The sequence below is a fragment of the Myxocyprinus asiaticus genome, chromosome 27, assembly GCF_019703515.2.
Source record: "Myxocyprinus asiaticus isolate MX2 ecotype Aquarium Trade chromosome 27, UBuf_Myxa_2, whole genome shotgun sequence".
In the NCBI taxonomy this organism is placed as follows: domain Eukaryota; kingdom Metazoa; phylum Chordata; class Actinopteri; order Cypriniformes; family Catostomidae; genus Myxocyprinus; species Myxocyprinus asiaticus.
In genome coordinates, this window is record NC_059370.1 from 32,948,555 (window position 1) to 32,974,401 (window position 25,847).

A 25,847-nucleotide genomic window follows, 5' to 3' on the forward strand; every position below is an offset into this window, starting at 1 on the left:
GAAATCGCAATTTATCCCTGCACATTAGCGCTTCACTGCAAAAAAAACGCGTTCACCTGCTTTTTGTAAACAATAGCGCTTCTCCTTCAGTATTTGAGTCGGGGATTGTGTATAATATACACAACACATTATAGTTTAAATCGTCTTGCATCACTTTGCTGGACAGTAAAAGACGCATTTAATAGGTCCTGATTTCAATCTCTCACCCTCCATGAAAAATAAGCTGAATTCCATTATATTAGCTGAGCTGATAAAAAGTGGTTAGTAAATGTTTTCAATTGCTATAGTTCACTCTGCTTGCTCTGTAATGTTATGTTTCAATGGTTAGAACCGCACGCATTTCAGCCAATCAGTACTGAGTATTCGAACAGATCCTGGTATATATATATATATAAACACCGGCGGCTAAATGTTTGGAATAATATACAGATTTAGCTGTTTTGGTATTTTAATTTACCAAAGTGGCTTTCAACTGATCACAAAAAAGAGAAGCCATTAAAGAGAAGCCAAAGAAACTGAGAAATAATTGTGGAAAATGAGAAAATAAAAGCAACACAGCCATTGGCTAAGAGAGTCAGATGAACAGATGGCATCTCAGGTTTTGTTGTTTCGCTCAATAAAGCCTAACCTTTGACATCTGGAACTCCTGACTTCGAGAGTTTTCTTATTGAGAGGGAAAGAGACTTCAATATTCCACAACACTAGTCAGGACATTACTGATGTAAAAAACAGCACCATCACTATTTGAAAAATTGCTAATTTGGTACTAGAAAATCACTTTCCATTATATCAGACACAGTTGAAAGCTATTTGGTTCATTAAATGAAGCTTAACATTGTCTTTGTGTTTGTTTATGAGTTGCCACAGTATGCAATAGACTGGCATGTCTTAAAGTCAATATTAGATCAAAAATGGCAACAACAAAAAAAAGAAACAGCTTTGACTAGAAACTTGTCAGTCAATCATTGTTTTGAGGAATGAAGGCTATAAAATGCTTGAAATTGCCAAAAAAACTGAAGATTTCATACAAAGGTGTACACTACAGTCTTCAAAGACAAAGGAAAACTGGCTATAACAAAGATAGAAAGAGATGTGGAAGGCCAGATGTACAATTAAACAAGAGGATAAGTACATCGGAGTCTGTAGTTCGAGAAATAGATGCCTCACATCTCCTCAGCTGACAGCTTCATTGAATTCTACTCGCTCAACACAAGTTTCATGTACAACAGTAAAGAGAAGACTCAGGGGTGTAGGCCTTATGGGAAGAATTGCAAAGAAAAAGCCACTTTTGAAACAGAAAAACAAAAAGAAAAGGTTAGAGTGGGCAAAGAAACACAGACATTGGACAACAGATAATTGAAAAAGAGTGTTATAGATCTTAACCCCATTGAGCTTTTGTGGGATCAGCTAGACTGTAAGGTGCGTAAGAAGTGCCCGAAAAGACAGCCACATCTATGGCAAGTGCTACAGGAAGCGTGGGGTGAAATGTCACCTAAGTATCTGGACAAACAGACAGCTAGAATGCCAAGGATCTGCAAAGCTGTCATTGCAGCACATGGAGGATTTTTTTGATGAGAATTCTTTGAAGTAGTTTAAGAAGTTCTGAAAAAAATTTCAAATTGTAATAGCAATTTTTCACGTTATTAATGTCCTGACTATACATTGTGATCAGTTGAATATAACATATAACTTTGAATAACTTTTGTGTGTTACAAATGCCCCTGGTCTCTTCTATTAAAGGCAGTGTGATTTGAACATAGACACAATGTACTTACCTCAGTCCATTCATTGTTCTGTGCATCATAGGACTCAACACTATTTAAGTAGGTCTGGCCATCATACCCTCCGACCGCATATAATCTGTCTCCCAGCAGACACACCCCCACTGCATCCCGGGGGACGCTAATGGAGGACACTGTGGTCCATGTGTCTGTTTTGGGGTCATACCTGTAAATGCAGTACAGACCATAAGAGACACAGTACATTAACCTAGACTTAGCAGTGAGTACAATCAAGAGATAATTGCATAGATAAGACACATTCCTATTTAATTGTTTTCTAAGGTTGTGAAAGCCTTAGAAAGCAATGACTATGATTATCAGCCCCAATAATGAAATCTATTATGCTGCAAGCATGAAGAGCTTTTCTACTAATTATTGAGTTTCAGTTTATTACTACAGTTTTTCTGATGGCCGTTGTTCATTAATTTTATTGTGATGCCTTTTTAATTCATATTTAATTTAGCTACTGATTTAATTTATTATTTACTTGTTTATATGGTGTCCCAAAAAAGTATTTGGACACTTTTGGATACTCAAGTCAAACTTAATAATGCATGAATTTTATTGCATTATACAACAAAATATCAAACCAAGTGATAAATAAATAAATGATGCTACAGCTTACTTCACTTCTCTCAGCCATTCTTTTTTTTTTTCAGTTGTCTCAAGGACATTTTAGGCACAGCCTGATCTCTCAGTGAAATCGGAAAGAGTAGGTTGACTTTTCTTTACCAAAAATCGGCATATGCTTACCGAAATTTAAAGCACTGCCCCCAGTGGCCAAAACGGTAAGTCGGCACACAGGAAGTCGGCATGCTGTTTCCAAAAGTTCCAGTACCCTAGGATCGGCTACAGTATGCCGACTCAGTGACGTGACATTTCCCACCAGACATTTTTGCATTGTTTTCAGTGTGTTTACCTTCCCACATGGCTCAACCGGCAGAGCGTAAATGGAGCTCTTGCATGCAAAAACGCCCTAAAACACTTACCACTTTGGCCACTGGGAGCAGTGTTTTAAATTGGCAGATGCTATTTGCACCCTGGTGCAAATAATGGTATATGCTATTTACACCCCAGTGCAAATAGTGGTAGATATTATTTGCACCCCAACCCTGGTGCAAATAATGGTAGATACTAATTTCACCCTGGTTTAAATAGTATCAGATACTATTTGCAACCATATTTAAATACTAACATACAGTATGGGAATCACTATAGTGTGCCTATTGTGTTTATTTAGAGTTCTACAGACACACTACATTAACCTCTACCCCTAAACCAAACCCTAACCTTCTCTTTGAAAAAATAACCTTGATTTTACTATAGTAACAATGCTTTCACCATGGTATTTTTTTTAAATTTACCATAACCACAAAATAAACCATGGTTACTATATTACCACCATATTACTGTACTAACTTGTATTGCGTTTAAAATATGGTTTCTGCCAAAAAACATGGTTACTACAATGTTAGTAATGCAGTGATGCAATCTACACACAAGTGATGCCGAGCCACGGGAACAAGTGCAATCAACAGACCACGCCTCCGGATTAAACCCCTCTCTGCACTCCCCGACATTCACCTTGACCAAATCAATGCAATGAAATCAACATTTATATTAATTTTTATCTATTATTTTAAGTACTATTAAAGGAAAAAAGAGTGGAAACAGGAAATTGGATAGGACAAAGTGTGGGACAAAATGCAGACAACAGTTCACATTTACACACCGTTTTACACCCCACACCTATAGTGGTTAAACCTGACTATTGGGGTGCAAATAGCTGCACTGTGTGGCAGATGCTATTTACACCGGGGTGCAAATAGACACTCAGTTTTAAATTTTGGTAAGCATATACCAATTTTTGGTAAAGAAATTCAACCTACTCTTTCCGATTTCACTATGAAATCAGGATGTTTTAGTGCATGTTTTCTTATTTTTTTAGTTGTCCTTAAGTACACACAGGTGTCCTGGCAACGTGTAGAAAATGTTCTACTAAGTTTGACAACGAGATTGAAATCTGAAACTTAACAAACTTCTTATTGTGAAATATTTTGCTTGAAAAGTGTGTTTGCGCTATATTTCATTATGCACTTGGTTTGATATCTTGTTTTTTTTTATTTTTTTTTATGTATTTTTATTTATTTATTTTTTTGGTCATATTATGTCAAAGACATTCATACATTTTTTAATTTATTAAAGGAATAGTTCAACCAAAAATTTTAATTCTGTCATGATTTACTAACCCTCCTGGCATCCCAGATGTGTTTGACTTTCTTTTTTCTGCAGAACACCAATGAAGATTTTTAGAAGAATATTTAAGCTCTGTAGGTCCTCACAATGCAAGTGAATGGGTGCAAAATTTTGAAGCTCCAAAATCCACATAAAGGGAGCATAAAAGTAATCCATATGATTCCAGTGGTTAAATCCATGTCTTCAGACATGATATGATAGGTGTGGGTGAGAAACAGATCCATATTTAAGTCATATTTTTACATAAATTCTCCTCCCTGCCCAGTAGGGTGCAATATGCATGAAGACTATGAACCAAAACAGAAGGAGAATGTCAAAGTGAAAGTGAAGTGGAGATTGACTGTGCAGGGAGGAAAATTTATAGTAAAAAAAAAGACTTAAATATTGATCTGTTTCTCACTCAAACCTATCATATCATGTCTGAAGACATGGATTTAACCACTGGAATCATATGGATTACTTTTATGCTCCCTTTATGTGGATTTTGGAGCTTCAAAATTTTGGCACCAATTCATTTGCATCGTATGGACCTACAGAGCTGGGGGGGAAAAAGCTAAAAATGTTTGTTTGTATTCAGCAGATAAAAGAAAGTCATACACATCTGGAATGGCATGAGGGTGAGTAAATGATGAGAGAATCTTTATTTTTGGGTGAACTATTCCTTTAAAATTTGTAACAGGCAGTGAGTTATTAAGGATTTATTTATTTATTTATTTATTTATTTTTAATTGCTCCTGATCTCCCCTATTTTATGGCTGTTTAACTGTTTACCTGTTTACCTTTTAGGGAGAGCTTTCCCAAACAGGAAAATTCTCTCATCATTTACTCACCCTCATGCCATATCAAATGTGTATTATTTCTTTCTTCTACAGAACACAAACAAAGATTTTTAGAAGAATATCTCAGCTCTGTTGGTCCTCACAATGCAAGTGGATGGTGACCAGAACTCAGAAGATCCAAAAAAGACATAACGGTAGCATTAAAGTAATCCATAAGATTCACGTGGTTAAATCCAATGAAGCAATATGATAGTTGTGGATGAGAAACAAAAAAAATACTTAAGTCCTTTTTTACTATAAATCTCCACCATTAACCAGCCCCAACCAATTGGTGACTAGAATGTTAAAGTGAAAGTGTTACAGTACAGTATAAAAGGACTTAAATATTGATCTGTTCTCACCCACAGCTATCATATCGCTTCAGAAGATATGAATTTAACCACTGGAGAGGTATGGATTACTTTTATGCTGCCTTTATGTCCTTCTGAGTTCTGGTCACAATTTAATTGCATTGTGAGGACCTACAGAGCTGAGATATTCTTCTAAAAATCTTTGTTTATGTTCTTCAGAAGAAAGAAAGTCACACATCTGGGATGGCATGAGGGTGAGTAAATGGCGAAAGAATTTTCATTTTTTGGGTGAACTATCCCTTTAATCCTATTGTTGCACCTATAAATGTTTTAGAATGTTGAATATGTGCCAAAACCATGAGCTTTGTGAATGTTCCTTGAATGCTTGGAGGATCTATGACTGTGGAGAGGAACTGCAAGTATTTCCTGCCATTCACTGGGTCACAATGGCACTGAACGACATGAGGTTAACCACTCTTTCCACAGCCAGCCTGAATTACAAACACTTTATTCATGACTTTTTTTCTTCTGGAGAACACAAAGTAAGATTTTTAAAAGAATATCTCAGCTCTATAGGTCCTCACAATGGAAGTGAATGGGTGCAAAATGTTGAAGCTCCAAAATCCACATAAAGAGATCATAAAAATAATCCTTATGAATGCAGTGGTTAAATCACTTCAGAATATATGGATTTAACCACTGGAGTCGTCTGGAGTATTTTATGTTGCCCTTATGTGGATTTTGGAGCTTCAAAATTTGGCACCCATTCACTTGCATTGTGTGGAACTACAGAGCTGAAATTTTCTTCTAAACATCTTCATGGCATGAGAGTGAGTATATGATGAGAGAATTTTCATTTTTGGGTGAACTATTCCTTTAAGTGTTTTAAATACTTTATGGGCCCACATGTTGTCAGCTAAATTATCTCTGATTTTCTGTTTTGCAATCCAACTGGTGTACCCCTTGTGGACCTACTCTTTTACTTGTTTTGATTATTTATTTATTTTTCTTTCAAAATTGTTCAGTCATTTTTTTGGAAGCTTAGTTTACTTTTCAGCTGCTGTTAGCCATAGTTCCGATCATCACCAGCAGGAGGCGTCTGACACCAGTTTCCAGCCACATTCCTTAGTGACAAGGGTATGGTTGCACCAGCTGTGCGTAAGTTCTCACGTAAATTAAGACGTAAAGTTCACACTAAGGGTTTAGTAACTACTAGTTAGTTTGCAACTAAGTCAGTGCTTAATTTGGTTGCACCACCTGTTCTTAAGGCAAGACTTAACTAGTAGGTTGTAAGCTCTTTACCTGTATTTATCCAATAAACAGCCTTCAAATTTGTACACAGAGGTGTTAAACAGCCATGAATTTCAATTTGATCTTGTTAAGGTTGATGTTCAAACCTTGTTTGCTCACGTAACTGTCAGCTGTAGTAAATTATATCCCCATTAAAATATGATACGTAATAAAATTAGATTTGATAAATAGTATATTTGCTCTGTGTAAATAACAATATTATAGGAACTGTATCTAAAAGAAATGAGGGGTGATAAATAAATACTAATACAACAGGCTGGAAAAACAGACATTTATGATTTTAATATCCTATATATATTTTGAATGTGTTGACACTTGACACCGGGTGACACACCCTGAAAAGTGCACAGTTAGAACAGTTTCATGCTGAAGAGCTGCTTAAAAGTAAGTTTCTCTATCTCTCTCTCTCTCTCTCTCTCTCTCTCTCTCTCTCTCAAATGTCAACATTGTAGTCGAAAGGATTGATGCCTGTCATGCACAACATGAGCTCAATGGTGTCATAAAATATCAGTCTGCTTTTTTATTCCATCCGTTACGCCTGGTCGGAGGCTAAAACAAAACTGATAAAACAATCTACAAATCAAAGTACTTGGCATCCACTTTCATAACTATCTGCCCTCACAGTATGTTTTTTTGTGAGGTGTTACTGTTGTCATGATTACACATAATTTGGTGTTGGGTGCCTTTGTTTTCTAAATGCCGTGCCATGGGTAACTTACCTCTCCACAAAGTCAGAGAGGCGTGAGCAATGGCTTGAAGCTGGTGCATCATGGCCTCCGACTGCATACAAGAAACTGTTGTATGTGGCTACACCCACTCCTCCTCTCCTCTTTGACATTGGTGCACACATGCTCCATTTATTGGTGTGGGGATCAAAACATTCCATCGATCGTAGACAGGAACTCCCATCACGACCACCTACAGCAAACAATCTGTAGAAATACATATAGGCTTAACTTAAGGCCAGTGTTAAACAACATTCGTAAACCCACTGTACTTCCTTAATGTGACATATTTCTGAGTGAAACAGCATATTCAATGAGAACAAAATTCAGGGCAGGACTTGATTTTATCCATCAGGAACTGATTGGATTGTGAAAAGTGGACATCCCATAAAATAATCCAGCCAGACCATGTACAGACAGTATAAGGAGGAGAGGATAGACCACTTAAAGGTAATGGCATTGGCTCATCTTATTGCTCTAGAATGTGTATGCATTTTAGCTGAAGCAACATAAAAAATAAACTTTATAGCCGGATTTCAGCTAATAAAGCAAAGTTCATTAAACCATCAATTTCATTAGATTTTATTGTGATTTGAAATATGTTATTGCCGTAGGCTTAGTCAACAGTTTAAGAGATTTCAGTATTTCCAAAGCTTGCCAAGATGGCAAGTGAACTTTCTAAAGGGACCTTGGCCTGACCTGAACACAAGTTTGCAGATGATTGTGGAGGACTGCTCCCCTCCTGGAGGTTGAAGGTCAAGTTCACCCTTGAGAGCATCTCAATGTATCCCTATGGTAACGCTTCTTTTTCAAATCTATTTGTTAATATTGCAATAACCTTAGTTATATTAATGTTAAATGGCATTAAATTACTGTTAATTATTGTCAAGATTTTTGAAAGGCTGCATTACCTCAAACAGTAAAACAATTCCTACATTGCCATTGGTTCCAATTTTGCTATTGGTTAGCCAGTAGCGTAGCCAGAAAAAATACTTTGGGTTTGCCAAGAGAAAACGTCATGGTTACTTGTGTAACCTCCATTCCCTGATGGAGGGAACGAGACGTTGTGTCGATGTAGTGACACCAGGGGTCACTCTTGGGAGCCCGAGACACCTCTGGTCTTTGATAAAAGGCCAATGAAAATTGGCGAGTGGTATTTGCATGCCATTCCCCCAGACATACGGGTATAAAAGGAGCTGGTATGCAACCACTCATTCAGGTTTTATGCTGAGGAGCCGAGACAAGGTCCGGCCATTTCAGCGGGTAGTTCAGCATTGTGGCAGGAGGGACACAATGTCTCGTTCCCTCCATCAGGGAATGGAGGTTACACAAGTAACCATGACGTTCCCTATCTGTCACTCACTCGACATTGTGTCGATGTAGTGACACTAGGGGTCCCTATACGAAACGCCACAATTGGCTGAACTGTGTTACGTGAACTGGCGGTGTGTGGTGGGCAGATTACTGTGTGCCTCATAGCCAGAACAATAGGTCGACACGTAACCTCCCCCAACATAGTTATGAGTGTTGAACAGCCCTTTTTGGGGACAAGTCGACTACCCAAGAGATAGAGACAGGCTTAACCCAGTCGTGGCCTCTTTTCCCCTTCTCTTTTTTTCACTGCCTAAAAAAGAAGGGGGATTATCCGACTGGGCCGCCAGGTCTAGTCGGGGGGTGTCCCTCCCAAGGGGAAGACACAGCGGAGACCACACCTTGCCCAAAGAGGGGGGGGATATTTAAGTGGAAGGATACGTCACATGGTCTTTCCAACCATGTGGAGAGTCTTCAAGGTGCCCAATGAGGGAGGAGTTACTACAAACATGGAGACTGGGGCAGAGGGGCTCTGCCCAAGGAAGACACAGTTTGCCAACAGGGAAACGAATTAGCGGAAGATATATATCGCATGGGGTTAGCCTTACAGGGAACCGCCACATGCGGAGCACCTACCCCAGAACAGGACTCTTAGTTAGCACGTGTACTGGGCCGGCAGCGAATCTCTCTGAAAACTCGACTGCCACAGGGCTCGGAGGAAGTCAACCAGGGAACAACTTGTGAACACTACTGGGAATTAATGGCGCACATATTCAGCTCAAAAGGAGGTGGAAGGCACTGTGTGCAAGTGATACACCCGGCCGGCTATCCCGGGCTTGTCCGCTTGTGTTGCGTGCCACTACCTGGGACGAAACTGGTTCCACCCGGAGGTTGTAGAACCTTGCAAAGGTGTTGAGTGTTGCCCAGCCCGCTGCTCTGCAAATGTCTGTTAGAGAGGCACCCCTGGCCAGGGCCCAGGAAGCCGCTGCACCCCTGGTAGAATGGGCTCGTAGCCCTAATGGGGGTGGCATGTCCAGGGCGTGATATGCCATAGTTATGGCGTCAATGAGCCAGTGGCCGATCCTCTGCTTGGAGACAGTGCTTCCTTTCCGCTGTGCACCAAAGCAGACAAAGAGCTGCTCAGAGATTCTAAAGCTCTGTGTGAGATCCAAATAGATGCGTAAAGCGCGCACCGGACACAGCAACGACAGGGCTGGGTCTGCCTCCTCCTGGGGCAGCGCTTGCAGGTTCACCATCTGGTCCCTAAAAGGGGTGGTGGGAACCTTCGGCACATAGCCCAGCCGGGGTCTCAGGATCACGTGAGAGTAATCCGGACCAAACTCCAGGCACATTTCACTGACAGAGAACGCTTCAAGGTCTCCTACCCTCTTGATGGAAGTGAGCGCAGTCAGGAAGGCAGTCTTCAAGGAGAGTGCCTTAAGCTCGGCTGACTGCAAAGGCTCAAAGGGGGCTCTCTGTAGACTCTGAAGAACTACAGAGAGGTCCCATGAGGGAACAAGGTGCGGTCTTGAGGGATTCAGCCTCCTGACGCCTCTTAGGAACCTGATGATCAGGTCGTGCTTGCCTAAGGACTTACTGTCGACTGCATCATGGTGTGCTGCTATGGCGGCAATGTACACCTTCAAGGTGGAAGGGGACAGCCTCCCTTCCAACCTCTCCTGCAGGAAAGAAAGCACTGATCCAACTACGCAACTCTGGGGGTTTTCCCATCGAGAAGAACACCACTTAGCGAACAGGCGTCACTTAAAGGCATACAGGCGCCTTGTAGAGGGGGCCCTAGCCTGAGTGATCGTGTCTACCACTGCAGGTGGTAGACCGCTTAGGTCTTCCGCATCCCATCCAGGGGCCAGACATGGAGATTCCAGAGGTCTGGTTGTGGGTGCCAGTGGGTGCCCCGTCCCTGAGAAAGAAGGTCCTTCCTCAGGGGAATTCGCCAGGGGGGAGCTGTCACGAGGAGCGTGAGGTCTGAGAACCATGTCTGGGTGGGCCAGTAGGGTGCTACCAGGACGAACTGCTCCTCGTCCTCCCTGACCTTGCACAGGGTCTGTGCAAGTAGGCTCACTGGGGGAAATGCATATTTGCGTAGGCCAGGGGGCCAGCTGTGTGCCAGCGCATCTATGCCGAGGGGAGCCTCGGTGAGGGCGTACCAGAGCAGGCAGTGGGAGGATTCTTGGGAGGCGAACAGGTCCACCTGTGCCCGTCTGAATCGACTCCAAATCAGCTGGACCACCTGAGGGTGGAGTCTCCACTCTCCCCTGAGGGTAACCTACCGTGACAGTGTGTCCACTGTAGTGTTGAGGTTGCCTGGGATGTGAGTGGCTCACAGCGACTTGAAGTGCTGCTGACTCAAGAGGAGAAGACAGCGGGCGAGTTGTGATATACAATGAGAGCGCAGACCACCTCGGCGGTTGACATATGCTACCATTGCCATGTTGTCTGTCCGAACTAACACGTGCTTTCCCTGGATCAATGGCCGGAACCTTTGCAGGGCGAGCAGAATTGCCAACAACTCGAGGCAGTTGATGTGCCAATGCAGTCGCAGAACCGTCTATAGGCCGGCAACTGTGTGCCCATTGCAAACAGCACCCCAGCCCATTTTGGAGGCGTCTGTCATGACCACGATGCGCCTGGAGACCAGTTCTAGAGGAACACCTGCCCGTAGAAATAAGAGGTCGGTCCAAGGGCTGAAAAGACAGTGACAGACCGGCATGATGACCACGTGACGTGTCCCGTGGCACCATGCCCATCTTGGGACTCGAGTCTGGAGCAAGTGCTGAAGCGGCCTCATATGCATCAACCCGAGCGGGGTGGCCACCGCTGAGGATGCCATATGCCCCAGGAGCCTCTGAAAAAGTTTCAGTAGAACTGCTGTTTTCTGTTTGAATGCCTTCAAACAGGCCAGCACCAACTAGGCGCGCTCGTTCGTAAGGCACACCGTCAAGGAGACTGAGTCCAACTCCAATCCGAGAAAAGAGATGCTCTGGACCGGGAGGAGCTTGCTCTTTTCCCAGTTGACCCGAAGCCCTAGTCGGCTGAGGTGTGAGAGCACCAGGTCCCTGTGTGCGCACAACATGTCTCGAGAGTGAGCTAGGATTAGCCAGTTGTCGAGATAGTTGAGAATGTGAATGCTCACCTCCCTTAACGGTGCAAGGGCAGCCTCTGCGACCTTCATGAAGACACGAGGAGACAGGGACAGGCCGAAAGGGAGGACTTTGTACTGATACACCTGACCCTCGAATGCAAACCGCAGGAAGGGTCTGTGTCCAGGAAGGATCGAGATGACGCATCCTTCAGGTCTAATGCCACAAACCAATCTTGATGCCAGACGCTCGCCAGAATGCGTTTTTGCATCAGCATCTTGAATGGGAATCTGTGTAAGGCCTGGTTCAGTACTCGCATGTCCAAGATTGGCCGCAAGCCACCGCCTTTTTTCGGTACGATGAAGTAGGGGCTGTAAAACCCCTTCTTCATCTCTGCTGGAGGGACAGGTTCTATTGCGCCCTTCCGTAGGAGGGTAGCGATCTCCGCACACAAGGTAGCAGTGTTTTCGCTCTTGACCAAGGTGAAGTGAATACCGCTGAACCTGGGCGGGCGCCTGGCGAACTGAATCGCGTAGCCAAGTCGGATGGTTCGGATCAGCCATCGCAACGGATTGGAAAGCGCAAGCCACGCGTCCAAGTTCCACGCAAGGGGGACCAAGGGGACAACATCGTCGGACGTACCTGCAGGTGGGGCCTCGTGGCGGGGCGGAGCTTGAGGTGCCACACCACGTCGTGGGCGTGCTGTGCCTAGGGACATCAAAGCACTTACCTGGCTCCTTGTGACACCCCCGGAACAGCCTGGGACAGGGGAGGAAGAGGCCTGTCCTCGTAACCCATGGAGACTGCCACATCGGGGGCGGCTGTGTGCCACAGCTGTGCACTTAGGGGCGAAAAGGCCACCGCTGGAGCGCCAATCCTACAATAAAAAACCCGTGGACGGTAGTCGTGGTAACGACCATGCACACTGGGTACGTGACCCAGGGAGGAAGGAAGCCGCTCTTTTGCTGAACTGTTGGGTACCGCAGCCACTTGGGCATGCGGCGAAATCAAATAAAAAGGCAACAAAAGATTTTCCGCCCGGCCCTCCACCGGGGGATGGGGTGGACTTTTTACCAGCTCCAGGTGAGTGGGTTCCCTCGTCTCTGGGTCGCCCATCTCAGGGTCGCTTTGACGACCTCCATGGGTTCTTAGGCTCCAGCTGTGAGACGGGTGGCATCTGCTTCCCGGTGCAGTCACCGCAGGGGGACGCCCTTGGCAACGAGCAGATGGGGTGTGGGATTTTGAGCCACGCCGGGGCAGGATATTCCGGATTGCCTCCATCTGCTGCTTCACCGCCGAGAACTGCTGGGCAAAGTCCTCGACGGTGTCGCCGAATAGGCCAGCCTGGGAAATGGGGGCAGCAAGGAACCGTGTCTTGTCGGCCTCACCCATCACGACCAGGTTGAGCCAAAGGTGGCGCTCCTGGACCACTAGTGTGGCCACCGTCCGCCCGAGAGACCACGCCGTGACCTTCATCGCTCGGAGACGAGGTCAGTCGCCGAGCACAGTTCCTGCATCAAATCTGGGGTGGAACTACCCTCTTGCAGTTCTTTGGCTTGGTGGACCTGCAGGAGAGCCATGGTGTGCAGGGCAGAGGCGGCTTGTCCAGCAGCGCTGTAGGCTTTAGCTGTCATGGACGAGGTGAGCCTACAGGGCTTGGACGGGAGCTTAGGGCGTCCGCGCCAGGTGGTGGCGCTCTGCGGGCATAGGTGCACCGCGAGCACCTTATCCACCGGGGGAATCGCCGTATAGCCCCTGGCCGCCCCGCCATCGAGAGTAGTGAGAGCGGGGGAACTGCGGAATCGGGGCCGGGGCCGGGCAGTAAAAGGTGCCTCCTACGATTTCATCAGCTCCTCGTGCACTTCCAGGAAGAATGGCACTGGAGCGGGGCATGGCTGCTTTGAGCGGCGCCGCAAGCCCAGGAACCAATCATCAAGCCGCAAGGGTTCAAGGGAGAGTGGAGGGTTCCACTCTAATCCGACGCTTGCGGCCACCCGGGAAAGCATGTCCGTCATTTCGGCATCGGCCTGAAACTGGGCAGTCGTCCCCAAAAGGGGAAGCCCAGCTGTGGCTTCTGCTTCCGACTGGACAAGCCCGCTCTCCGATGCTGCGCTTGAGAGCTCATCATCTTCGCGGGCTCCAAACAAGAAGCCAGACGAGCTGTAAGACGAGCCGGCGAACTCATCTGGAAGCCCGATTGGGGCAGAGGAGCGTGCTGGGGAATGGGAGGTCCACGGGGGGATACCCGGCGGAGACGATCACTTTGGGGTCCCCAAATCGCCCCCAGTGCTAGCCGCGCTGGCCTCATACCCATAGGTAGAAGGACTGAGGTGGGGAGCCGCTCGGGTGGCTTGCTTTCTCACGAAAGCAAGCCGCGACCACAACGTTGCCATGGTCATGTTCTCGCAATGAGAACATGAACCATCCACAAACGCTGCGTCTGTGTGGGTCGCGCCCAGACATGAAAGACGGCGATCATGACCATCTGTAGTTGAGAGATAACAACCGCAACCAGGAATAACACACAATTGGAAAGGCATCTTTAAAAAGACGCGTCTTTAAAAAGACGTTCCGTGTGTGCCGCTCTTTTAGAGAAATATATACTCTTTTAGAGGAAAAAAGCTCTTTCAGAAAATATACTCTCTTGTTTTCTGCCGAAGTACCCAGGGGCGTTCTCTGCAGTGCACCAGTGCAGAGGAGGGAGAAGCCGCTGAAATGTGCCGTCAGATCCAGCAGAGGTGAATGAACAGTAGAATTCAGCTCAATGAGCATGAACGTTTGGCTCTGAAGAGAAAATCTGAATGAGTGGTTGCATACAAGCTCCTTTTATACCCGTATAATTTTCATTGGCCTTTTATCAAAGACCAGAGGAGTCTTGGGCTCCCAAGAGTGACCCCTAGTGTCACTACATCGACACAAAGTCGAGTGAGTGACAGATAGGGAACTGGGTGTGCAAGAACTACAGTAAAGCACAATTAAGTGAAATATAATTAAAATGACCGTTAACAACCATTGCATCAATTCAATTTTTTTGCTATAATTATTTTAAGCTTTGCGTAGTTTAAATGACAAAAAAAAATAAAAAAAATCAGTGGAGTAAGTTGCCCTGTTGATGTATAAAAATATGAGGCTTAATAATTCATAAAAAAAAAAAAAGAAGTTTCATCATTATTTTCCAAAATATGCTAAAGACAGAAATATAAATGATGGTACACTTTGCACAATACAGAAAAAATATATAAAATTACACCAGGTTTTAGTTACATTATTTGGTTTAAAAATTTTATTGTGGAAAATAAGTAAATCAGTAATGTGTTGTGTTGAACAGAATAATGCACAACTGTAAGAAGATTTAAAACATTTTTTGAACATTCTTTGTATTTATGGAGTACAGGGAGGTTTGGTTCTTAATAAAAAATGAAAAATAATACTGTTGTTATGTTAATTATTAAGCCAATATAAATAAAGGATAATACCATGTCTGACATTATGCAAACAATAAAGTGTCAAAAAATTCTATTTTATTTAGGTGTGCAAGCTTACATTTTGGGTATTGAGTATTAAAACTGCTAAACGTAAATATTTGACATTAGTGTTGATTCCTAGAGCCAGGGTTTTCAATCCGGGGGTCTGTGAAGTTACTTACTGTATTTTTAAAAGTGTTTTAAATTTATGTTAGAAATAAACCTTTTCTAAGTGTAAATCATCATTAAATTAATGTAAATTTCTCTCTGTTGGAAAATACAATGGCATGATGAATCCAGGAAATGGCAAAGGATGTAAATGTTTTTAATTGAAAACCTAAGTAAATACTATTTTAGCTTAATTTAATAATGTTTGTTAATTGAAGTCTTTATATTGTGTTACTGAAAATATCAAGAATTTTTAAATTTGGGAGTACTTGGGTTGGCAGAGAGTCTGGGAGAGGAGAACCTGGGTCAGAAAAGGTTGACAACCCCTGTCCTTGAGAGATTGAAAATGCAACATCTCTAAACATATTCTGTGATATGTCCTGTTGGAAAGACTGATCAATTAATCACTTGAGAAGTAGGACACTGGGCTCTAGAGGTAACTTGAAGGGTTTGTTTTGACCTGGTTACAGAAGTGCCCCATGAGTCATCAGTCGGTGTTCTGTTAGATTCAAAACTATGGTCTCTGTTTTCTTGGACAGAATTAACAGCAGCTCACCTGACACTCAAGTGACTCTAACATAAAAGACACCAGAGACACATTCTTTGGTCTCAGAACCTATTAAATCTGGTCTAGTTTAACAAGGCTACACTGTGTATTGGATAGAGCTTGGATGTTAAATACTTTTGGTAAATGGCATGTCTTGCGGTGTGACAAACTATACTGTATATAAAACCATTTTAACTCTTTCAGGCCCTGCATACATCACTTTTCTCTGGTGTTTTTTAAAGGATTTTTTTGTCATTTGGTGCCACCCATATCACAAAGAATTATTAGTTTAGATGCTGTTATAGTTGTTACTTTTTAAATAACAAAATCCTCCTTTGAAATAAAACATGGCCGGCATGTGACACAAGGAGAAAAAAATGGCATAATTCAGAACCAATGACATTTGCACTTTTAAATTCATTTCTCACTCTGTAAGATCATTTAAAAATGTGAAGGCAAAAAGGTGAATCACAGTCAAAAACCTAAAACAAATGGTGACAAGTAAGAGCACCTAAAAAAGTTATGCAACACATTTTATGGATACATTCACATAAATTTTAACATAAAATCTTGATGCTGATTAAAAAAGTTGCTGGATATGTTATGCATCAACTACCCATATTCTACTATTAATACTTTCGTATTCACAGTATGTTAAGAAATGTAACAATCTATAAACATTTTACAGTCAATGTACATATTACATATTCCATGTTACAATACCACAGTGGTGATATAGTGTAGTAGTCCCTTTCTGAATTTGATTTGATTCTGAGTTCATTTTAGTTATTTTTTAAATAATTGCTTTGTAAACAATAATTTTCTATGATGTCACAAATTTTTTAATTGTGTAGCGACAGCAATAACCCTATAAAAGAAAAACATAATGGTGGTTTGTCCTTACTTTCCATTGAGAGCAGTAACTCCAACAGTACTGCGTGGGGTGGACATACTGGCCACATAATTCCACTGCCTTGCCTGGGGGTCCCACCTTTCTACTGTGTTCAGATAGCTCCATCCATCATGGCCTCCCACTGCATACATGGGGCCCTCCAGCACCGCAATTCCTTCTCAAACCAACAAATAAATAAAATAAGAAAAGAGAAAAGACTTTGGGCTGTGCTTTTGGTGACACACACTATACATCATACACAGGCACAATCTAATATCAAGTGTCTGTCTGGATCTTTGTGTTGCAGTGAAATTTGCAAATGTCAGAATTTGAATGGCAATACCATGGAATTAATTTAGATGAATTTCAAAAGGACTTCCTTTTAGACCAGATAACAGGAGTTAAAAAAATTTCTTCCGGTCAGACCCTAAGGACAAGAGCCCTGAGTCGAGATGGTAAGCATTACGTATTCATAGTGCATCTCGCTACTCCATTTGCAGAAAAGGTCCCTTGCGTTTCTGTTATAAATCTCTGGCTGTCACTTTTTAGCTCTTGACATATAAATAGTCTCCTGACCGACATTTTGGTTCTGATATTGCAATGCACTCTGTAGACCTCAATAAGCAACCTTTGAGTGTCAGTTTTATGGGGTTATTGTACAGTACATTTTCCCCTCCCTGAGTTTAAATTACCTGCCATATATTTTATATAACTTTTTGTGTTCAGATTGTCTTTGTTGATTTACACAGCATCGTTTTGATTTTGATGTGACCACCCTGTTATTTTATATTGTTATTTATTGTGGCACTAGTGTTTGAAGCTCACAATTTCAATTATGTCCAGATGGCTCTTGTGCACATAGTGAAACAGATACACAGCAATATGTTATCCCTCTGTTTTATGACACAAAAATTCAATTTCTCATTGAAGACAATCTTTTTTTCTTTTTTTTTTTACACATCTATAGTAATCATGCTTTATGAACAGGTTTGGGGAGTAACGGAATACATGTAACGGGAATACGTATTTAAAATACAAAATATAAGTAACTGTATTCCACTACAGTTATAATTTAAATCATTGGTAATTAGAATACAGTTACATTCAAAAAGTATTTTGATTAATGAAGAGATTACTTTGCATTTTATTGACATTTGTTTCATTTAATATTTAGTCCTTTCAGATGGAAAACATTTCTGCATATAAATGATGCGATCCAAAGTGCATTTGAACAGCAGTGAAACACTTTCTTATGATGTGTTACATTCATACGAGCAGACAGAGAAGTAATTTTGAAGTAAGTTTGGAGCACAAGAAATAGAAATAAACCTAAGCTAAAATGCTATTTCTAGCCATTTTACATGCACATTACCAGGCACGATCATTTTTTTTTATCAAGAAAATTCCTCTTTTTTTTTTTTCTAGTAAGACCTTTGATATTAGGGCAAAAATCGTATTCTTGATAATAGTTTTTTTATTGTTTTCCTGTAAAAATATCTAAAAATCCTTAAAGCAAGATCAATTAGATTTATCTTGTTTTAGAAACAACACTGCATAAGATATTTAGGTTTTTCAGAGAACGTATTTTTAACGTGTATTTTGTCTTACTGTACTGGCAGAGATTTTATAGTCAAAACAAGTGAAAAAATCTACCAGTGCTGAAGAAGTAATCCAAAGTATTTAGAATACGTTACTGATCTTGAGTAATCTAACGAAATATGTTACAAATTACATTTTACAGCATGTATTCTGTAATCTGTAGTGGAATACATTTCAAAAGTAACCCTCCCAACCCTGTTTATGAGGACTAGCCCTGTACAGGTTTATTTTCTAAAATGTTCTGCAGTATATTCCAAGAAAATTCTTCTTTTATTCTCTCTCTCTCTAGCAATGTATTGTTGTTAGCCATGGTGATATGTTTTGAGGTAAAGATATTTGGCTTGAATGAGTGGCTTGTCCAAGTGAAAAAACAGATTTGCAATGTTCATGTGGAATGTGCTGTGTGATGATTCCATGTGGAATAAATAATACTTTTTTTAAGTAGATCACATTCTAAGAAAATAGTGATCACATCTTATCTTTAACAAGTTCATTTTGATTTATAATGCTAATTACTGTGTATTATAAAAGGGATAGTTCTGGTCCTAGATGCTGATTGGTCAATAAATGTGCTTTGTTCACAATAAAGTGCAGCTCTGACCTCTTCACCAAGCTACTATTTGTATGACTGCGCAGCACCCGTAGCTGATTTTTTATTTATTTATAAATTTATTTTTTTTTGCATAGCAACATTCTGTTACTGGTTACTGTCAGGGACTATAGCTGTGTCCTAAATGATGCACTATACTGGGACATTTGGGACATTTACAAATGGGACATTTAACAGCTTTTTACTTTACAGTAGCATTCACCATTTAACAGCTGATGGAAGTGAGGTTTCAAACGCATATTATGTGTTGCCATTAGTGTTAGCGCATTAGCAAACTCAGTTCAACACTTATATTTCAAATAATGTACATATTCACACAGCGTTGGATGATTAGTATCCAACTCACATTTGTAAGGGGCTATCTTCACCGAAGTTTCGCTTGTTGCCAAATTCACCATTATTTATAATTGTTTTGTCAGACCAGCATTGCTGCCAGGTAACTCCCTTCCGCTATGTACAGCAAGCCGTGAGTGCTGAGTGCATAAAGTGTCCTACATTCCACACTCCGTTTTGACGGCTGAAGAAGTACATCATCCGGATACTCGAAGTACATTTCTTTCTGTTGCATTTTCAGTGTTAGCATACTACTCAAACTACTTACACTGCAAAATGGCATAGAATAGTGCAGAAGCGTGCAAATTGGGACACCCCTTAGATCTTCTAACAGAAGGATGGTATTTGACGATTTTACTTTTAAAAAATATAACATTGTAATAAATATTATTACATAAAATAACATTTTTATTATGTGGTTATGATTTTATAAAAGCAATAAGGCCTTGTAACTTAAGCTTAAATTGCTCAAAGAATGAGACTTGTGTAAACAAGCATCTGAAACATTCAAAGAACACACCTAATCCATGTCTGTGGGTGGACATTGGAGGCATAGTGGACCAGACTTTAGTCATTGGGTTGTAGCATTCCACCATGTTCGAGGTCTTGAGGCCATCCCTTCCCCCAACCACATAGAGTTTGTTATCGATCACTGCCACCCCAAACTGAAGTCTTCGCCCATTCATGATGCCAACCTGATTCCATCTGTTTGTGCGAAGGTCATATTTCTCTATTGTTGTGGATCCTAGGAGCAGACAGAGGCTCAGTTTATTGTTACATGTAGAGCCAGTTGCATACTGCTAGACTAATAGCTGTCAAACTGTCCTATCAGGGCCAAAATCAAATATGATAAAGACCTTAACTCAGCTGAACCCTTCTTTTTTTTTCAGTGAGGAACAGTATGAAACTTCTATTTGTGGCGACGAGAGATGTTACTATAAGAATAGTATCAGGAGAGCATTAAATATTGGTGCACCTTTTGAAGCATCCATCCCCCCTACAGCATAGAGAGATCCAACAGTGGATTTCCGTGGTTTGGTTCTTGGGCTCTGTAGCATGGGGCGGCGTTCTGGCAAAAGATGATACTTCATGGCTTCCATTAGAAGCTTCTGGCATTCCAGGTCTTCTGAAAACATCTTATTGTTTTCCAGATCAGCAAGAAGCTAAAGCAAAAAAAAAGTGCATTGACAACAGAAGAAGGGACCAAACAGTGCATGTGTTGAGTGAACAGCATATGCTTTAACTTGTACTGTATGTTAGCAGACATTTAGATATTGGATCAGTAATGATCTGGGTCCTAGAATCTTGTATGCATGTCATTGGCAAACCTGTGGTGGCAAAAGGGGCAGTCGGATAAATGCCAGCAACACTCCCAGATCCTTTTGTCGGTGCTGCAGATCATAGCGAACCCACATCATTAGTGCTTGAAAAATAGTTTCTTCATCTGGAACATTGATGTCATCGCTGGACAAAAGCTTGACGATTTCCGTTGTGGGTAGCAAGAGGAATTCCTGATTCTGAATGACTTCTAGAAAGTGTTCCTGAAAGAGTAACATACTATAGCTGTTTACTAAAAGCATAAACTGCAAGTAAAGCGGCATATTGTTTTTATATTTGTTTGGAATATTGGTACGAAGCTTGAGTTATATCAAAGGCAAGTCAGTTCACTCTGTGGCCATCTTGGTAATGCCCCTGGGTAGCTTTTCTACATATAGGCAATAAGTATACAAGTGTCAGACAACAATGGTATCTTAAATGTAGCTTTTTTTAGATACAATCATGCTAATTACTGTGTTTGCGCATTCCAGTGAAAGCAAACACTTCCAAAAACACAACTAGCTCTTTTTTAACTGAAAGGTGGGAGTTCCATTTCTACAACTGCAAAACTGAGTTGACAGTTTTTCCCATTATTTTTTCTAGGACTGGTTCATCTCTTCTCCATTATTTTGTTGCTGGATATATTTTATAGCTATAACTATTTAAGTGACATTTCCTTGCTTCCTTGTCCAATTCAGCAATGGTATTGACACAACATATTAGAACAGATATACAGGTGCATCTCAATAAATTAGAATGTCATGGAAAAGTTCATTTATTTCAGTAATTCAACTCAAATTGTGAAACTCATGTATTAAATAAATTCAATGCACACAGACTGAAGTAGTTTAAGTCTTTGGTTCTTTTAATTGTGATGATTTTGGCTCACATTTAACAAAAACCCACCAATTCACTATCTCAAAAAATTAGAATACATCATAAAACCAATAAAAAAAACATTTTTAGTGAATTGTTGGCCTTCTGGAAAGTATGTTCATTTACTGTATATGTACTCAATACTTGGCAGGGGCTCCTTTTGCTTTAATTACTGCCTCAATTCGGCGTGGCATGGAGGTGATCAGTTTGTGGCACTGCTGAGGTGGTATGGAAGCCCAGGTTTCTTTGACAGTGGCCTTCAGCTCATCTGCATTTTTTGGTCTCTTGTTTCTTATTTTCCTCTTGACAATACCCCATAGATTCTCTATGGGGTTCAGGTCTGGTGAGTTTGCTGGCCAGTCAAGCACACCAACACCATGGTCATTTAACCAACTTTTGGTGCTTTTGGCAGTGTTGGCAGGTGCCAAATCCTGCTGGAAAATGAAATCAGCATCTTTAAAAAGCTGGTCAGCAGAAGGAAGCATGAAGTGCTCCAAAATTTCTTGGTAAACGGGTGCAGTGACTTTGGTTTTCAAAAAACATAATGGACCAACACCAGCAGATGACATTGCACCCCAAATCATCACAGACTGTGGAAACTTAATACTGGACTTCAAGCAACTTGGGCTATGAGCTTCTCGACCCTTCCTCCAGACTCTAGGGCCTTGGTTTCCAAATGAAATACAAAACTTGCTCTCATCTGAAAAGAGGACTTTGGACCACTGGGCAACAGTCCAGTTCTTCTTCTCCTTAGCCCAGGTAAGACGCCTCTGATGTTGTCTCTGGCTCAGGAGTGGCTTAACAAGAGGAATACGACAACTGTAGCCAAATTCCTTGACACATCTGTGTGTGGTGGCTCTTGATGCCTTGACCCCAGCCTCAGTCCATTCCTTGTGAAGTTCACCCAAATTCTTGATCGATTTTTCTTGGCAATCATAAGGCTGCGGTTCTCTCGGTTGGTTGTGCATCTTTTTCTTCCACACTTTTTCCTTCCACTCAACTTTCTGTTAACATGCTTGGATACAGCACTCTGTGAACAGCCAGCTTCTTTGGCAATGAATGTCTGTGGCTTACCCTCCTTGTGAAGGGTGTCAATGATTGTCTTCTGGACAACTGTCAGATCAGCAGTCTTCCCCATGATTGTGTAGCCTAGTGAACCAAACTGAGAGACAATTTTGAAGGCTCAGGAAACCTTTGCAGGTGTTTTGAGTTGATTAGCTGATTGGCATGTCACCATATTCTAATTTTTTGAGATAGTGAATTGGTGGGTTTTTGTTAAATGTGAGCCAAAATCATCACAGTTAAAAGAACCAAAGACTTAAACTACTTCAGTCTGTGTGCATTGAATTTATTTAATACACGAGTTTCACAATTTGAGTTGAATTACTGAAATAAATGAACTTTTCCACGACATTCTAATTTATTGAGATGCACCTGTATACACCGATCAGCCACAACATTAAAATCACCTGCCTAATATTTTGTTGATCCCCCACGTGCCGCCAAAACAGCGCCAACCCGCATCTCAGAATAGCATTCTGAGATGATATTCTTCTCACCACAATTGTACAGAGCGGTTATCTGAGTTACCGTAGACTTTGTCAGTTCGAACCAGTCTGGCCATTCTCTGTTGACCTCTCTCATCAACAAGGCATTTCCATCCACAGGACTGCCCATTACTGGATGTTTTTTGTTTTTGGCAACATTCGGAGTAAATTCTAGAGACTTTTGTGTGTGAAAATCCCAGGAGATCACCAGTTACAGAAATACTCTAACCAGCCCGTCTGGCACCAACAATCATCCATGTGATTATCTAATCAGCCAATCGTGTGGCAGCAGTGCAGTGCATAAAATCATGCAGATACGGGTCAGGAGCTTCAGTTCATGTTCACATCAACCATCAGAATGGGAAAAAATGTGATCTCAGTGATTTGGACCGTGGCATGATTGTTGGTGCCAGATGGGCTGGTTTGAGTATTTCTGTAACTGCTGATCTCCTGGGATTTTCAAGAAAAACAGTGTCTAGAATTTACTCCAAATGGTGCCAAAAACAAAAAACATCCAGTGAGGGGCAGTTCTGTGGATGGAAATGCCTTGTTGATAAGAGAGGTCAACAGAGAATGGCCAGACTGGTTCAAACTGACAAAGTCTATGGTAATTCAGATAACCGCTCTGTACAATTGTGGTGAGAAGAATATCATCTCAGAATGCTATTCTGAGATGCGGGTTGGCGCTGTTTTGGCAGCACGAGGGGGACCTACACAATATAAGGCAGGTGGTTTTAATGTTGTGGCTGATCGGTGTTGATCCCCCCGTATATATATATATATATATATATACAGTTGTGCTCAAAAGTTTGCGTACCCTGGCAGAAATTGTGAAATTTTGGCATTGATTTTGAAAATATGACTTATCATGCAAAAAAACTGTCTTTTATTTAAGGATAGTGATTATATGAAGCCATTTATTATCATATAGTTGTCTGGCTCCTTTTTAAATCATAATGATAACAGAAATCACCCAAATGGCCCTGATCAAAAGTTTACATACCCTTGAATATTTGGCCTTGTTACAGACACATAAGGTGACACACACAGGTTTAAATGGCAATTAAAGTTTAATTTCCCCACACCTATGGCTTTTTAAATTGCAGTTAGTGTCTGTGTATAAATAGTTACTTGCATAACAAGGTAATGGAACTTTATAAAGATGGAAAAGGATACTAAAGATATCCAAAGCCTTGAAAATGGCAGTCATTACTGATCAATCACTTATTAAGAAGTGGAAAATTCGGGGATCTCTTGATACCAAGCCAAGGTCAAGTAGACCAAGAAAGAATTCAGCCACAACTGCCAGAAGAACTGTTCGGGATACAAAGAAAATCCCACAGGTAACCTCAGGAGAAATACAGGCTGCTCTGGAAAAAGACGGTGTGGTTGTTTCAAGAAGCACAATACGATGATACTTGAACAAAAATTAGCTGCATAGTCGAGTTGCCAGAAAGAAGCCTTTACTGCTCCAATGCCATAAAAAGAATCCCTGATAACACCTTGACACGCCTCACAGCTTCTGGCACACTGTCATTTGGAGTGACAAGACCAAAATAGAGCTTTGTTTGGAGAGGTGTCAACAAGGTCTATAGTGAAAAGAATACCATCCCCACTGTGAAGCATGGTGGTGGCTCACTGGTGTTTTGGGGGTGTGTCAGTTCTAAAGGCATGGGGAATCTTGCGAAAATTGATGGCAAGATGAATGCAGCTTGTTGTCAGAAAATACTGGCAGACAATTTGCATTCTTCTGCAGGAAAGCTGCGCATGGTACACTCTTGGACTTTCCAGTACGACAATGACCCTAAGTACAAGGCCAAGTTGACCCTCCAGTGGTTACAGCAGAAAAAGGTGAAGGTTCTGGAGTGGCCATCACAGTCTCCTGACCTTAATATCATCGAGCCACTCTGGGGAGATCTCAAACGTGCAGTTCATGCAAGACGACCAAAGACTTTGCTTGACCTGGAGGCATTTTGCCAAGATGAATGGGCAGCTATACCACCTGCAAGAATTTGGGGCCTCATAGACAACTATTACAAAAGACTGCACTCTGTCATTGATGCTAAAGGGGGCAATACACAGTATTAAGAACTAAGGGTATGCAGACTTTTGAACAGGGGTCATTTCATTTTTTTCTTTGTTGCCATGTTTTGTTTTATGACTGTGCCATTCTGTTATAACCTACAGTTGAATATGAATCCCATAAGAAATAAAAGAAATGTGTTTTGCCTGCTCACTCATGTTTTCTTTAAAAATGGTACATATATTACCAATTCTCCAAGGGTATGCAAACTTTTGAGCATAACTGTAAAGATGCATTAGGGAGAATAAAAAAAATTGGCATTTCACATATGTCTTCTTTGCAATTCATCTCAGCAATATAATGATCTGCTCCACCGCATCCACAAGGACATTTATAGTTGCCCTCTGATAAAACCGTTTTGCAGGGTTCTACAAATCTCTCTTAACAAGCTTGTTCATTACGTATGGCACTTCCAGCGTTTCCTTTGTGCATCAGAAGTAATCCCCATTGATTCTGGTGCAAATAAGGGTAGTAAACATCCTATTGATCATTAATCAGATCTAAATAGCAAAGTCTCTGCTAAGGCCATGCTTGGGCACTAGGAGCTTAGCTCAGACACATAATTAAATGATTTTAAGCCCCTCCTCAATATAGATTTTAAACTCTACTTCTTCTGGTGACACTGATATAGATTAATTATTCGCAATTACCATCACAAGCACCTTGGCAATTAATTGAATACATTAATTCTGTTTCACTGCAAACTTTAATTTAAAAGCCTCTTGTGGGCATATATTTCAGGGGAGGGTGTTAAACTGAACAGTGACTAACACGTCCTGCAGCAACATTAGTGTGAG

At 41.5% G+C, this 25,847-nt stretch overlaps 1 protein-coding gene across 2 annotated transcripts in view; it reads right to left on the bottom strand.

The window, feature by feature from the left end:
- Window positions 1-25,847, bottom strand: part of LOC127417668 (kelch-like protein 4) — a 57,401-nt gene that overhangs the window by 8,069 nt on the left and 23,485 nt on the right. For both annotated transcript variants that reach the window (XM_051657803.1, XM_051657802.1), the window contains exons 5-10: window positions 20,556-20,768; window positions 20,204-20,390; window positions 19,748-19,972; window positions 16,698-16,860; window positions 7,197-7,409; window positions 1,776-1,947 (exon numbers count right to left, since the gene is read on the bottom strand). In XM_051657803.1, coding sequence (XP_051513763.1) covers window positions 1,776-1,947; window positions 7,197-7,409; window positions 16,698-16,860; window positions 19,748-19,972; window positions 20,204-20,390; window positions 20,556-20,768 — 1,173 coding nt within the window. The remainder of the gene's footprint in view (window positions 1-1,775; window positions 1,948-7,196; window positions 7,410-16,697; window positions 16,861-19,747; window positions 19,973-20,203; window positions 20,391-20,555; window positions 20,769-25,847) is intronic.